The sequence below is a fragment of the Puma concolor genome, chromosome A2 (assembly GCF_028749965.1).
Source record: "Puma concolor isolate L17-30 chromosome A2, mPumCon1.1.hap2, whole genome shotgun sequence".
Lineage (NCBI taxonomy): Eukaryota > Metazoa > Chordata > Mammalia > Carnivora > Felidae > Puma > Puma concolor.
In genome coordinates, this window is record NC_141668.1 from 119,461,340 (window position 1) to 119,477,652 (window position 16,313).

Sequence of the window (16,313 nt, forward strand, 5' to 3'; positions counted from 1 at the left end):
CCCCCAAAAGATGCTGTGACCAACCTCTACCTGTAGGCCTAAGCCTTGACAACCACTGATCTGTCTTCTGTCCCTCGTGTTGCTTTTCCCACAATGTCATGTAATGGAATCACGCAGTTCATAGCCTTTTGAGCCTGGCTTTTTACTTGGCATAATCAATTTGAGATTCATCCATGTTGTATCAACAGCTTATTCCTTCTCATTGCCAAATGGTATTCCGCCATCCACTCACTAACTGAAGGACACTGAGTTGTTCCCAGTTTTCAGCAATCATGAACAAAGCTGCTATAAATATTTGCATACAGGTTGTTTTGTGTGTGTGTGAACGTAAGTTTTCACTTGTCCTAAGTGAGAATCATCTAGGAGTGAAATCATTGGGTCACACGGGAAGTGTGTTTTCCCGCAGTGGCTCTATCACTGCATTCTCACCAGCAACGCAGGCAGACGTGTTCCAGTTGCTCCACATCCTCGCCTGCACTTGGTATTAGTTTTTTTGTTATTTTAAAGTTTTAGCTCTTCTAATAGATCGTATAGTGGGAATTCACTAAGGTTTTAATTTGTGTTTCCCAGTGACTGGCAATGTTGAGTATCTTTTCATGAGCTTATTTGCCATCGTTTTGTCTCTGAAGCCCTTTGAACATTTATTCGATTTTTTATTGATGAATTTTGATAGTTCTTTTATCCAGGCCAATTTTTAGTGCTTCTCATACACTTATGCGTACCTATAATCTATATGCAGTATCGTATGACTATCACAGGTGTTTAAAAAAAACAAACAACTAAAACTAAAGTAACCAAATAACAGAAAAACTTGATTCTGACAAATAAAACTTTAGCCAATGCTATCTTTCCTATTTAATAAAGTTGATACTGCATTGTTCCTCTATGTTCTTTTTTTCCTGAGTTTTTAAATGAAATGTCATTTTGGTATCCTCTGGGTTGTTCGGGAAAATACCAGTGAACCATGACTACATTATACTCTCTAAGAGCAGGATCTATATGTCTGTTTCTCACCATTTTATCTCCAGTGCCTTACGCACAGGAGACATACAATGTATTTGATGCTAATAAACAACTTCTTAGGCATAGTGTTTGTCAAAGCCAAACTGAATTACTTATTGAATTAAACATTTTCCTTTTAAAAAAAGTATATTAATAAAGTGTTTCTCCTTATAATGCACTTATTGTCCATGTGAACTCTTAAAGTCACACTGGGATTATCACATTAAATGAGTTCAAATTTGGGGATAAAATAAATACTCTCAATTCAAAAATATGTTATATGAATATATATAAATTCTTTGTACTATTCTTATAACTTTTCTACAAGCCTGAAAATTGTTTCACAATAAAATTATTTGTTTAAAAACATGTTATTGTTGGGGGATGCAGATTAAGGCACAATAACAACCTCATACTTGGGTCATCTCAACAAACCCAAAGGTGCCCAAAGAGCCACAGGAAACCCTGCCCCAGAGTTTTTTGATGCAAACACTGATGCCAAAGGGTGACACTTAGCTAAACATGACAGTTGCTCTTTGTTCTGTCAGGTTATCAATGCGTTCCAAGGAGAGGCTGATAAAGGACCAGCACTGCACAGAAAACAGAAACCTGATGTGTGAGTCCTTGAATAGCTCTGCACAGAGCGGGGATAAGGAGACCTGGGTTTTAGTTTTGGCCTGGCCTGAGCAGGTAATTGGATGGGCATGTCACACAACCTGTCTGGATTTGTTTATTCATTTCTAAAATGGCAAGAGTAGACTTGATTATCCCTAAAATTCTTTCTCGTCTTAGTTCTGTGAGTTTTATTGCTAGCTAATCCTAATCTTTAGACAACTTGGTATTAAGGCTAGCTTTTCTTCAGAAAACAAACCTGAGAGCCCTAAATCACCTGATTTTCTGTTATATAATCTACTTGACAACCACACCTGCCTTCAGACAGCAGCTGTATTTTTGTACAGTTCCTAATGGCACCGACTGTCTACAAACTGCCAGAGTAACTCACATTCTCCAAAGCCAAGTTTGGACAAAGATTTTCTCACATGCAATAGTCTGAAACTGAGTACAATAGCTGGGAAGGAGCCTGGAGGTGAACAATGGCCTTTCTGTCCCACTCAGCATGGCCTACAATAACAAATACTGTTTATAAACATGCCTTCAGCTTTATGAAATAAAGGTGGAAAATTCAAAGTACTAAGTAACAAGAGCAACATAACAGAACTTCGTACGTCTCTAATGCCAAAAACATCAGTTCCCTATTTCTTCCTGCTTCTGAAATCTAAGTCAAGCTTAGTTTTTCAAGAGATTGAAAACTTTTATTATCAAGAGATGTGTAAGCCTCATAGCTCACTGGCTCAAACCCCCTACTTTTTAGTTTTTCGATAAATATGCAAATTAAACCAAATTGCAGGGCAGAAATTATTTCCAAGTATGAGACAATGAAGAGGTTCTCTTGAAGGTTCCTATGGATGGTGGAGAGATTTGTCATAGATAGCTCATTTCCCACTCACATTAGAAAACAGGAAAGTCCTTCAGAATTATCTTTCTTCAGAAATCATTAAGATGTCATAAGGAAAGGAGGAGAGGCACCATGCGGGTAACTTCCCTATGTCAAACCTCAGAAGAAAATGAACTCAATCTAGTTTTTCATTATGATGAGGTGACTGAGAACAACTGGAATTTAGCAAATCTGAGCATATTTTATCCTTCTGAAACTCTATCTTCTTACAGTTCAAATCAAAAGAACTACCCTATCAACCTCTTAGTTTTGTTATAAGCACTGAACATTAGTGTTTAAAAGAAAGACCAGAATGATTTAATAAATGCAGATTAAAATGTAAAATAGAACTTTATCATCCTCAGTAAGGATAAAATATTAGTATTTTGGAACTGTTACTGCTTAAGTTGAAGAAGCTGACACCCTGGAGACAAAAATAAATGGTTGTTTAACCTAACAATACGGACTGCAATGACCTGTTAGCAAAGACTCATATGACATGAGAGTAAATTCCAGTTTCTGGAGTCTGACCAGATAAGGTCTTTCAGAAGGGGGATACAGCTGCTTCTTTTGGCTCAACCCAAAATAGCTGGAGGAAGCACTAGAGTGGATTAAATTCCTTAGGCAAGGCTTCCAGAACATACAGCATAAAATCAAACCTTCAGAGAAAGGAAGCGGTTAGGAGCAAAACTACGCAACGCAGACATAAATGCAAACGGTATTTGCCAGACACAGCAAGGACAGCCTGTGAAGCCTTCTTAACAAAAGAAAAGATGGAAGCATGTAAGGCTAACACAGGTTTGTAGTGTCTCGTGTGAGGACAGTGAAAGGGCACTGGCCTGGGAATGAGAAAATAAATTTTAGATTTCATATACCACAGTCAGAATCAAAGAACGGTTAGAACAGTCTGAGTCAGGTAGGTCCAGGTTCAAATCCCAGTTCCTTCCCTTACTTCGTATGGCTTTGGACAAGTTTTAGCCTCTCAAAACTAGTTCGTCACCTATTACACGGAGATAAGAATGCCTACTTCTTCAAGTCTGAGGATTAAATGAAATAAAGTACAAAAAGCAATAAGCACATCTAGCACATGTAATAATAAATTATAGACAACACAAGCTACATATCCTTCAGCAAACCAGGGCCTCATTTTATAAAGGGAGTGGTAACACAGAAAAGCACTCTCACACCTTGAAGTGCCAGAGGTGATGAAGGGGTTACTACCAGCAGGAGGCTGTGTTCTGTGTTCCCTTGTTTCCCACATCAAATATTACTAGTTGTTCTCCTTACAACCAGCAAGTTACCATTAGCAACATGGCATTACTTAGGACACTAACTTTTTTTAGAAATGTTACTTCAGTATCAATAAATTAACAGATTAGTATCCATACAACCGTAAGGAATTTATTGAGCATTTTATACAGGAAGGGTTTTTCCTGTTTCTGTTGGTTACCATCACTTTTTCCCCTATCACTAACTCATGGTATAGTCCTTGCATATAGCAGGAACTCAATAAAGGTCTGCTACTCTGACTGCGGAGCACCAGATGACCTACATCTTGAACTTTAGAAGTACTTACTTCATCCTGGACAGGACAGAGTTATTATGAATAACAAACTCAAGTGACTCAAGTGACTGTTAAGAGCACTGTACTGATGAGCTCAACAGTGTTCAAAAATAACACTTACTATAGGAAAGGATGTCAGGTTTGTCTCCATTGAAAAATCCCATTTTTAAATGAAGGTACTACTTAAAATGACCTTCCAAAGGTCTAAGCAGAGGTTCCAAAAGATGTGACAATGCAAAGCAGCTTGGGCTCTACGAGTCAATTTAATTGGTGTTTATTGACCACCCGCCTTCCTCAAGGCACCTAGCTGGGCAATACAGGAAAAGGTACTCATGTATATTACACCAGGTAGACACTACACAAGAGAATGACTCATAACAAGATCAAATCCAGAGCTGAAGTGTAGTGTTAGCATGGCAAGATGGGATGGGAGGGATTGAGAAAAGGAAAAGGGCAGTACTAAATGAAAAGTAAAGTCTAGGAGAACTTTCTAGAAGAGGTTTGACTCAAGCTACCCTTGAATAGCAAATACGATTTGAATGGAGGGAAATGTGTGTGCTTGGAGCATAAGGACTTCTATGTGACTGAAACAGAGACTCTACATAAGAAATAAACCTTTAGAAGTAGGGTGGCCTAAGTTCATAGCAAGTTTTGGATTCCAGAATGAAAAGTTTTAGACCCTTCTGTTTAAACTCTTTGCTTTTCAAAAGAAATAGACATTTAGCTCTTACCTGATAAAACTAATAGTCTGCCCTGGGCTGCGGTTAAACTGTGTGGATGCTGGCATTTCAGTAGTCTAGAAGCATCATGCCTGATTCAGTGCTGTAGCTTTTATTGGAGCATAACATGCCTACATAGTAAGTACCTGGGAAATGTCTGCTGAATGACCAAATGATTCCCCAGGATGTATCAGTCAGCTAAAAGTCCAAACATGGAGGGGCTCCAGCTGGTAGGCAACCTAGACTTTGATCAAAGAGCAACATCTGAGAGTTTTATGTCAGAGTAATCATCCCGCATGTCAGATTTCTGTGGAATGGGTGAGCCCCATCTCTAGCTCCTCTCCCCACCACAATCACAGCAGTCAAATAAAGTTGAGGAGTTTATTAGGGAAATATGAGAGGCAAAGACACCCCAAGTGACAGAAAGAAAATTCTGAAAATGTCCCTTCAAGCCAAGTGGGGGCCTGGCCTTGACCTCCCCAAAAGGACAAGAAACTGGTGGGTTACCAACAACATTCTCTTGTGGCCACCTTGCCGGGGCATAAGTGTCTCAGACAGGACTGCCTCCCACCCCCCCACCAAAGGTGGAAAGGAGACAAAGACTGTTTATAGAACCAATGCAGAGGCAATGAGAGCCATAAGGAAAGTGTGTGTGTGTGTGTGTGTGTGTGTGTGTGTGTGTGTTGTGTGTGTGAGAGAGAGAGAGAGACAGAGAGAGAGAGAAAAGGAGGTGGGGAGGACCTTAACAAAGAGTCCCAGGCGTCTGGCTCTGCACGCCTCAAATACGTTGACAAACAGTTCTACAAAATGTTACTTAAAAGGTAAAATGCCTAATGTTGTTTCCAAGAGTTCCCCTGGACTTCTTCCCACATGCCACATCACACACCGATGTAGATGGCAGAGCCCAAAGGCCACGCTTTTGAAAAAAGAAAAACAAGAATAAGCCCTGTTGCTCTTTAAGGAGAGAGGAAGGAGCTGAGGCTGCTGGGGCCTTTCCCACGTAGGCCTGTGTTCTGTAAAGCAACTTCCCAGCAGCAGCATGGCACAGTTCTAGGTGAGGGTCTCACCTTTTGTCACCTGTCAAAGGAAATTGACAATTAGATAAATTCACAAAGAGTAAAAAAATCTTTTTATAGATCCTAGGTAGTTGGGAGTGGTAAGAAAGATAACAGCTTTGGAGTCCAGAAACCTGGGTCAAATCCAGGGAACTGAGTCCATTAACTTCTCTAAGGCTGTTATTGCTTCCATGTTTGTTTCAGTAACAAGTAGAAATGTGCATTCTCTCTGCACAACCCTTGCCTAGCGTCATGAGGAAGTACCTTCCCTGACATACTCACCCGTGCTTCAATGTACTCTATTCTCCGTTCGAGGGCTGTCAATTTCTCGTTTAGTGTTGCAAGTCTTGAACGACAAGACATATCTGGTAAAAGGAGACTGATGTTCAGGATTAATGTCATTCCAAATACAGACACACACACACACACACACACACGCGCGCGCACGCGCGCACGCACGTACGTACACACAGCCTCTAGCTGAAGAGGAGGAATGATATATTATGCAGAGCCCAAATGAGAGCAGATGGGCAAAAGCAGGGGAATGCAGAAGAGGTGAGAATTATATTAGGAACACAGCTGCTTAGAATGGACCTGCTGAACTTCCTACCAAGGGTGGTAGGCAGAGAAAATAACCCCTAAAGATGTCCATGACCTAATCCCCCAAACCTGTGAATATGTATCCTACACGACAAAAAGGACTTTGTGGATATGATTAAGTTTAAGGACCCTGAGATCCAGGATTATCCAGATGGACACAATCTAATCACAAATCCTAAATGTAAGAGACAGGGAAAAGGTGGAGGAAGAAGAAGAGATTCAAAGTGTGAGGGGAACTCAACCTGCTATTGCTGCCTTTGAAGATGGAGGAAGAAGACCATGAGCCAAAGGATGCCAGTGACCTTGAGAAGCTGGGAACAGCCCTCAGCTGAAAGCCAGCCAGGAAATAGAGATCTCAGGCCTACAGCCACAAGAAACTGAATTCTGCCAGCAACTCAATGAGCAAGGAAATGGATCTTCTCCTAGAGTCTCCAGAAAGAAAGGCAGCCCTGCTGACACCCTGATTTTAGCCCAGGGAACTGATGTTGGACTTCCCATCTACTCAGCTGTAAAACAATAAACTTATGTGATAAAAGCGGCTAAAGTTATGGTAACTTGTTATGGCAGCCAGTAAAAACTAACACACCAACACTGTACAGGTGGCTATTTGCTAAAAGGCAAACCAAGAGTTTCAAGAAAGGGGAAGCAACAAGAGGAAGAAAATCTCAACAGGGAGGAGAAACAGAGGCCAAGAAAGCAGCAGAGACTGTGGAGAGGAGGAAAGGCATCACTGCTTTTGCTCTAGGAAGGTACTTAATGTGTCATCACTATGTGTGCAGGCATTTCAGAATGAGAAAAAACTTGGGAGAACATCAAATACCCTGTGAAGCCCACATTCCATCTGTGGAAAACAGCAAAACTCCTTTTCTTCCTTTATCCTTCTAATCTTCTTTCTCTACCTCATCCAAAATGACACCTCAGATTTCCCCTAAAATACCTTTTCCTCTGCAAACTCCTCTAACAGAAACCACTTTACTACTCTTTCCCCAACCATTCTCAACACATAGGAGAAAAGGTTTCTAGACATGCTAATTATTTCCTCCCTCTTCAACTTCACTGTTTGCTCATCCTCAATAATCTTCACTTTTTAAGCCTAAAATATCCTCTCTCCAAGACAATCTCCCACTCAATAATTTAACATTTAGCTCACAACTTCCTCTTCATCTCTTCCTTGTTATGGCAAAAGCACTTGGGCATCTATTTCAACAAATTTTCCTTCACCCAGATTTTGCCTCAACCCCACGTCCAAATCTTCTCCATGTCCAAATCTTACTCATCTTGCCTGTCTAAACATTCTCCTTCAAGGTTCACTTCAAATTGGGCCTCTGAGAGGTCTGTGACAGATGGATATAATTCTCCCTCTGCTGTACATTTATGGTTGAATTTATAGTTTATGTACTTGGTCTTAGTTATCATTTCCCCCTTTGAATACAGATTTTACAAATAAGAATGTTCACCACTTGGGGCACCTGGGTGGCTCAGTTGGTTAAGCGTCCGACTTCGGCTCAGGTCATGATCTCACAGTTTGTAAGTTCAAGCCCCACATCGGGCTCTGTGCTGACAGCTTAGAGCCTGGAGCCTTCTTAGAATTCTGTATCTCCTTCCCTCTCTCTGCTCCTCCCCTGCTCATGCTTTGTCTCTCTCTCACTCTCCTTCAAAAAAATAAAAAATAAAAAATAAAAAAAAAGAATGTTCACCACTATTACTTATGAATGATTTCATGAAGTAGGGCATATTTATGAAAGACTATTAAAACCAACCATTAAAAATTACAAGTTTGCATCTTTTTAACAAGTCACTAAAAAAACAAACAAAAAAGGCATCATTTTAACAAATCATTAAAAAACAAAACAAGGGGTGCCTGGGTGGCTCATTTGCTTAAGTGTCCGAATAAGAGTTCAAGCCCTAGGTCAGGCTCTGTGCTGACAGCTCAGAGCCAGGAGCCTGCTTCAGATTCTTCCTCTCCCTCTCTCTCTGCCCCTCCCCTGCACGCAAACAAAATTACAAGGTTGAATACTCAATGACACGAGAAAATGCTCATGCTACATAGCCCAATGATATTTATATATTTATAATTTATCATTTATTTCCATGTCTGCTCCCCACTAGAATGAGTTCATCAAAGGCAGATACTGACTCTTATTAATCTCTGAAATATTAGTATCTTGCCTGGCACAGAGATGTTTTTGAAAAAAAAAAAAAAAAAAAAGATGGATTCTGGCATATTGGTATCAGTAGAACAAAAAATTGGCTCTAGTGTGACTCTACTAATTCTACAAGTGGGGAAACCAAAGCCCATCTTGGATAACTGATGGGACAAAATAGTAAGTAGCATAGCTGAGTTCAGAACCCAGTTCGCTTACTGCCCTGGATGGTACCTTCCCACCACACACAACATTACCATCTTTAGGAACCTCTGAGGCCGTAATTTATTCCCCACATCTCTCTCTCTCTCTCTCTCTCTCTCTCTCTCTCTCTCTCTCAAGTTTGTTTATTTTGAGAGACAGAGAGAGAGAGAGAGAGAGAGCGAGCATGTGCAGGGGAGGGGCAAAGAGAAAGGGAGAGTCCTAAGCAAGCTCTGTGCTATCAGCGCAGAGCCCAACGCAGGGCTCAAACTCACGAAACTAAAACCATGACCTGAGCCAAAATTAAGAGTCAGACACTTAACTGATTGAGGCACCCAGGTGTCCCTATTCCCCACATCTCTTTTTATAATGTTTATTTATTTTTGATAGAGAAACAGACAGAATGCGAGGTGGGGGGAGGGGCAGAGAGTGAGACACAGGATCTGAAGCAGGTTCCAGGCTCCGAGCTGTCAGCAGAGCCCGATGTGGGGCTCGAACTTACGAACTGTGAGATCATGACCTGAGCAGAAGTTGGACACTCAACTGACTGAGCCTGGAGTCCCCTCCCCACATCTCTTAAAATATGCTTATAGCCTGACTCTTCCATTTACTGGTTCCTTTTTTTCTTTTTGTTTCCATACTAGGTATTTTCCCAACTCACCCATCTTCATTATTCTTTTTTAAAAATAGCTTAATTGATATATAATTTATATACCATGAACTTCACTTGCTTAAAGTATACAATTCAATAGTTTTTAGAACAGAGTTGTACAACCATCACCATAATCTAATTTTAGAACATCCTCATAATCCCTATATGAAACCTTGTACCAATGAGCAGTCATTCCCCATTCAGCCTTACCCCAACTGCTGGCAACCATTCATCTTTCTGTCTCTATGGATTTGCCTATTCTGGACATTCTCCATTCCTCTTTTAAATCGTTTTGTTTATCTGCTAGTGCTGCTTCTTCTAATTCCTAGATCTAGCTTGAGTACAAAGACCTCAGCACCCTCCTTTTCCTGGATCCACCTTCACTGCCAGGACGGCCCAACAGGACCAAATCTCTTTCAATCTGGTTTTTAGCAGCTCAAAGGCACACCATGTATGCTATTCAGTAAGAGCATGAATGTTACCACTAACAACCTGTCATTTCCCATAAAAAGAAACATGCCAAAAATATCTGCAGGGGGGTGGGGTGGTGAGAGGGAGGGTTCCTTCCTGGACAGCTGTTTCTGTTCTAGCTCTGTAAATTTGGTAATGAATCCGAATCCAAGAACAACACTATGTTACTGACCTAAATGGGTAAGCACTGTTGAGAAATATATAACCTCCAGAATATATAACTCCAGAAACTAGTCATTATTTCAGATCCCAAGAAATACATATTGATTCAAGCAAAACTCTGTGAAAGCACTCAGCAGCTGAACAAATCTGAAACCAGAGTGCATTTATGAGTGTGTTATCACCAGACTTTAACTGAAGACACCAGCAGTCCTAGCCAGGGTGCTTGATACTGTGTATCCATTACCACTACTGACAAATGCCAGTTACCAGCTCCTCTGAACTCTTAATGCACATAACCTTAGCCTGCAAAAATCAACACTGTCATTCTCTTGAACTGCTGTTGTAGTTACCTCTTACTTCTCTGACAGAATTCTAAATTTCTCAGGAGTGGCTACCATTTATTCTTATTTATTCCTTTTTCAGAGGATGTGTCACATAGCTGGGATCATAACAGGCATGCTACATTTGTTGGCTAAGTATAAAAACTGACATTTAGAAAAATATCACTTATTATTTTTGTTACACTTCTCTGCACAGATTAGCTTTAGAATCAGATAAAATGGTATAAAAATAAAAAGCTATCTTCCATGACAATCTGTTTTTAGAAGTGTCCCCAATTCAAGGTACAGAACAGGCCAAGTGTTTGGGTGTTATCACTGCCTTATGATCTATGGGTTCTCAGGTTCAGGTGGGTGATCCACCTATATTACCCTCACCTGCTGGAATCACAGGGTAAAAGCTATTTAGTCATTAGCTAACAGTTTCCTCTGCAAAGTACACGGCCTACAGAGACTCTCTGTGGCCGGGATGGGGACTGGAGGATTGCTGCCATTTCCAAAGAGCTCCAGTTGCCCCCTCAAAGTAAACTCCTGGTAAATCTCTGTACTACCAAATCATATTATTATAAATTCAATATAAGCCCTACATCTACACATCAGAACTGAGGAGTCACACTAAGGACTTAGAGTGGGAAAATATATCCCTCACAAGTTCATCCTGAGTCATTCAATGCCAAGACAATATATTCAAGTGTTACATGATTTATCCAGTTTCTCGGCCTGTTGGTCCTTGTCGAAACTCTTCTATCAATGACATGCTCAGTCTTCAAGAACTTGCCTCAGGTACACCTAAGTACTAAGTCAAATGGCTTTAGCTTTTTACCTTGCTTCATAATTCCATTTTTAATTGCAATTAATTGTCATTTTTCTTTAAAAGGACTAAATTCATTTCCCACAATCTTCAAAAACTATTTAGTAATTACTCCAAACATTAGGCCACTAGCATCGCATTAAGGGAGAATAATGGCTTAAGCTAAGGAAATCCTTAAGATCCAATCCTCAACACTGGAATTCTGTGTGACTTTTCCTCAGTCTAGGACTTGTTGGAAATCTCAAATAAAAAGAAAAGTCTTTATCCTCTATTTGATCACAAAATGTGATTCACACATTTGATAAAATTTCAGTGCAGGTATTCCCTTGTTTATAAAGCAAGAAAAGAGGCATTTCTCCCCTGCAAATCCTGAGCTCAAACTCTTCAATTTCTGGTCAGTTCCAAGCCTCATCTGCTATAAAGCTAGTGACTATAAGATGGCAAGAAGATTTATGTCAAAGATAAATGTACATGAATTAAGTTTATTAACACAATTCAGTGCTCAGAAATGAAGTTATTACGTTACGCAGATCCAAATCCGGGGAAGTGACATGCTAGATCACTTTTAAATTTTGAGTAACAGCCCCAGCGTTACTTGTAATTTTAGATGCTTTACTGATTTCACTGACATTCTTAATACTTTGATTGGATTTTCTGATCCTACCAGATAGGTGAAGTCTTTTAATTCTGCTTTTTAAAGTTAAAACTCTCCATGTCAGTGATTTTTCCAACTACTTTCCACTGCCTTTCCCAACTAAGCCAAAGTCTCAAAGCTGTGATCTTATCTTTCCATCTTTCCCCTAGCATGCAATATTTTGGTTTCTCTTCTCCAGCCCTCTCTCTGAAGGAAGACTATGAGTAAAGAATGCTGTGATCAACCTCCAATAATAGTTCAACTCTCCAGGAAAGCAGGAGAAACCAATTATGAGAACTAACATTGAAAGAGTTTGCACAGAACTTAGGAAGAAAGAAACTGAGGAAACCCAGACTATCTGAGTAGCAGGGTAAATAGGTTCAGTATTTCTTAGATGTTTTCAGTTCACTGCAATCCATTAGTGTAGCCTCCGACTTGAGTCTCCTAGCTCCAAATCCATGTATCTTTTTTACGAAACCATACTCCTTCACTCATGGTCCTTAAACAATTTCAGGATACATGAGATCTATGATTTGTTGACTATCATTCCCTCCTACAACCTCTATCTATACCGAGTTATGGGTGCGAATATGTATCAACTGCATATATATTTATACTGTTCTCTCATGAATACTGCCCTCACCCTCATTCCCTGGTGAGAAAATCCATCACGCCAAGGCACATCAAGATTATAATCTTAAACACTTTGTAAGTAAATACATTAATACAAAACCGATGTTCCGAAGCTGTCATTATTTCATCTTCAAGACAGAAATTCCTTGAAAGCAGGAAATGATTCGTATTCTCTGTCCTCCAGAGTGGAGCTTTGAGAGAGAGCTTTGTACTGAGATCTAGTTTCTCTTGCTGATGCTTTCTAAGAAAATTCATGTTCTGTTACCTTACTCCTCAGAATGCATCAGTCCTCTGACTGGAAAATTAATTACTTTAAATCATTTTTTTTTTAATTTTTTTTTTTTCAACGTTTATTTATTTTTGGGACAGAGAGAGACAGAGCATGAACGGGGGAGGGGCAGAGAGAGAGGGAGACACAGAATCGGAAACAGGCTCCAGGCTCTGAGCCATCAGCCCAGAGCCTGACGCGGGGCTCGAACTCCCGGACCGCGAGATCGTGACCTGGCTGAAGTCGGACGCTTAACCGACTGCGCCACCCAGGCGCCCCAACTTTAAATCATTTTTATACATCAGTTTCCACTACTTCGTCTTAGTTGCTTGCGGCTGAAGTGCTGGAACAGGAGCACACTAGTTGGAAAAAGATCACTAGATGTCATCCTTACACCTTGCAATTACTTAAGTAAGTCTACCCAGGGCCTAGTTCGGCTAAAGAAACAGTTGGGAGAAGATGGGATGGGAGTCTCTGTTACATGTTTGCTGTCCAGAAGGACACGGAACAATGCATCAAGAATTTAAGACTATCACAAGCAAGCCACGCCTAGGAAAGATTTTGCCAAAAGCAGAATACCAACTATCGGCTAAATACTAGCAATATAGAAAGCTCCATATCTTTAAAAATCTGGACTTTACTTCTGATCTCGTCTCCTACCACTCTCAGGACAAGAAACACGAGAGACGGGAAGGGGCGACTAAAAGGCATGGCGCTAAAATGATCCTGAAAACGATGAGGAAACTTCAAGAGACTTAAACAAGCAGCGACACGGCTGCGGCTGCATTCTGAAAGGCGCACATTGAGCGCAAAGTGGGAACTGGAATGGAAGCGGGTCACAAAGGAAGCAGGGAGGCTACTGCTGAGAGAAGAAAAGAAGAGAAGAGAAGAAAAGACGGTGGATGGAGCGATCTGAAGAGTCTGGAAAAAGGAAGGACTTGTTAACGGATCTGGGGTGATAGCAATGAAGCCGATGAGCTCAGCCTGGCGCAGGATAACCCCACAGGCACTGCCCAGTGGAGCCTGAGGATCAGAGCGAGAGGGGGAAGGTGGACTCCGAAAGGAGGACGCGAAAACCAGCCCGGAGAAAGCCCCTTGAAAGCTTCTGAGCGCCATCGCCAAACTGCCTGAGTGGCCTTCGACCCACCCTCGCCTCCCCCTGCTCGCCCGCTGACCGAACGAGTTGAGAAAGTCCGCGATTTTCTTGATGCTGCTGGTGATGACCTCAATGTACTCCCGGTTCGCCCAGTCCTGGTGAATCTCCCGCTGCACCGGATCCTCTTGACCCGCCATGGCTGCCGCCTAAGGAGGAGCGACTGCGCAGGCGCCTCGACCCTCCAGGCCGGCAGTGCGTCTACGCTGCCAGTCCACACCCATGCCTTGACACCCACAAATCCACGAACATTGTGATGCGCCTGCGCGATGTCAAGTCCTCGCCTGCGTTTTAGTTCTGCTCCCACGCCCCTGAAAAAAGTCGCATCAAAAACCAGCGGGGAGACTGGAATGCGCAAGCGCCGAGACACTCCCTACCCATCACGTACCCCACCCTGGGCGGTTTTGGTCGTTGCGGGGCACGTGACCACCTGACACCCACTGCCCTAGCTGCTCCAAACTAAGGTTTGTGTCAGCAATAAGTTGGGTACAGTCAATTAAGCCACATTAAATACAATTCATTTTAAAAATGGCTTTCAACAACGCAATATGATGCCCACCTTGCAACCATCAAATGAACAAAATATTATTTTTTTCTAAACAATAATATCTAGTGGTGGAGAGGCGGAGGGGAAATTGATAGACTCCTAAATAGCTGGTCACACTGTAAACTGGCACAACTCCTTAAGGAAATTTATAAATTGATAGCAAGAACTGTCAAAAAATTCAAACTTTTTTGACCTAAACATTAAGAAAATCGTTTAAAAAAGGGGTGGGGGGAGACAGTTTAAGCACAAAGGTGCTCTTTGTGACATTGTCTATTTAAAAAAACAAAACAACTATATCTCCACAGTTGGGGAATAACTAAGCGATGGTATAGCCACCTACGACGATATCATGCAGCTACTTAATATAATTAATACCATTGCTATTTAAATAAAATGGCAATTATGAACTCTTATGACACATCACATACGTGATAAATGAAGGGGAAAACAAAATACAACATTTTCTTTGATTGCAATTATATGAAAATTACATCTGCTTGAGGACAAAAAGTATATACAAAAAATGTCACTGTCTTGTTTACTAAAGTAGTGGAATTATGAACAATTTTAGATTTGTTTAAGAGAGTATTTACAGTCTGCTTTGTGCAATACATGCACTGGGAAGAAACCTTTGCTAACAGTCCTTTACTCAGAAACGAGATTCTACAAGCTATAAAGCTACTTTTGTAGCTTTTACCTCACTGGACCCTCACAAACCCTGTGGAAGGAAATCAGGAAGAGGTTTCTCTTGATGACAAAGTTAAAGGTCACACAGTCAAATAAGTGGTGGACCTTCACCAGTTGATTCCTGACTCCAATATCTTTTCACTGAACCAATCTGAAAACAGGTTAGGGTCTATCTTGAGCTCTCCTACATATTCATAGAAATGATGCTAAAATAATAAATATCAACTGAAAATATCGAACCCCAGGCATCCAGAGGGCTATTGCCATTCAAGACCCTGCTTCCTAAGTGATGCTGTTGAAGTTAGTATCTTGCTCACATGTCACAAATATATCAGATAGATCTGCTTTTCCTTTTTTTTTTTTAATTTTTATTTTAGAGAGAGAGAGCAAGCAGGGGAGAGGGGTAGAGGGAGACAGAGAATTTCAAGCAGACTCCATGCTCAGCAAGAAGATTGACATAGGGCTCGATCCCATAATCCTGGGATCATGATCTGAGCCAGGAGTCAGTCACTCAACTGACTGAGCCACCCAGGTGCCTGAGATGTACTTTTCCTTCAAAGGTGGGACATCTCAGTTTCAAATCACAAATCTACCAAAGAGGAGTCACTTCACCCCTTTGAGCTTTTGTTTCTTCATGTGTAATACAGGAGTAACAACATGGATGGATTAGGATTGTTGGGAGAATTCTGTGAGAAAGGATAAATAAAACACAAAGCACAGTGCTTGACTCTTCACAAAACAGACACTCATGAGTTCACATTTCCTTTTTATGTAGAAAGCAGAAAATTAAGTACACATATCTATCCAACTTTTTTTCCCCAGATTAATGGCCTTCCATGGACAAGTCAGGCTCAGCTCTTCTCTTTTTCCAGGACTTCCTATACACCTATTCTAGGGTCTCCCCTGTAATTCCAAACAACACAAGGATGTGGTGCTATGCTACAGTGAAGAATATTCCTCTGGACTTCTGCAGCTTTTTCCTGTATGCTCATCGAGCTTGCTGTCAGGCAGTCCTTCAGTATGGGTTTGCCAGCGTGGGAGTTGTTCACAGCAGAAGTTGTTACCGATGAGTGATGCAGGGCTACAGAGGCAAGCCCTTTGGGAGTGCTGCTGGTGCAACAAGTAGTGCTTCCAGGTGGCAGATTGCCTCAGCATAAGAGAACAAGGTTCCGGTCTT

The 16,313-nt window shown here is 41.2% G+C and overlaps 1 protein-coding gene across 1 annotated transcript; it reads right to left on the reverse strand.

Annotated features, from left to right (window-relative positions):
- Window positions 1-5,147: 5,147 nt before the first annotated feature.
- BRK1 (BRICK1 subunit of SCAR/WAVE actin nucleating complex) lies at window positions 5,148-14,113 on the reverse strand. The gene is made up of 3 exons (XM_025922115.2): window positions 13,925-14,113; window positions 6,118-6,200; window positions 5,148-5,857 (listed from the first exon to the last, which is right to left on the reverse strand). Exons 1-3 carry the CDS (start codon window positions 14,040-14,042, stop codon window positions 5,831-5,833), a joined length of 228 nt encoding a protein of 75 aa, XP_025777900.1. The 5' UTR covers window positions 14,043-14,113; the 3' UTR covers window positions 5,148-5,830.
- Between the last annotated feature and the right edge of the window lie 2,200 nt (window positions 14,114-16,313).

What these genes read in the sequence shown, in the direction of transcription:
- BRK1 (XM_025922115.2), bottom strand. Translation starts at nt 14,042, where the DNA reads ATGGCGGGTCAAGAGGATCCGGTGCAGCGGGAGATTCACCAGGACTGG. An exon ending in GGACTTTCTCAACTCGTTCG is followed by an intron (nt 6,201 to 13,924) that starts GTCAGCGGGCGA and finishes TCCTTTTACCAG; the next exon opens with ATATGTCTTGTCGTTCAAGA. An exon ending in TAGAGTACATTGAAGCACGG is followed by an intron (nt 5,858 to 6,117) that starts GTGAGTATGTCA and finishes TTCCTTTGACAG; the next exon opens with GTGACAAAAGGTGAGACCCT.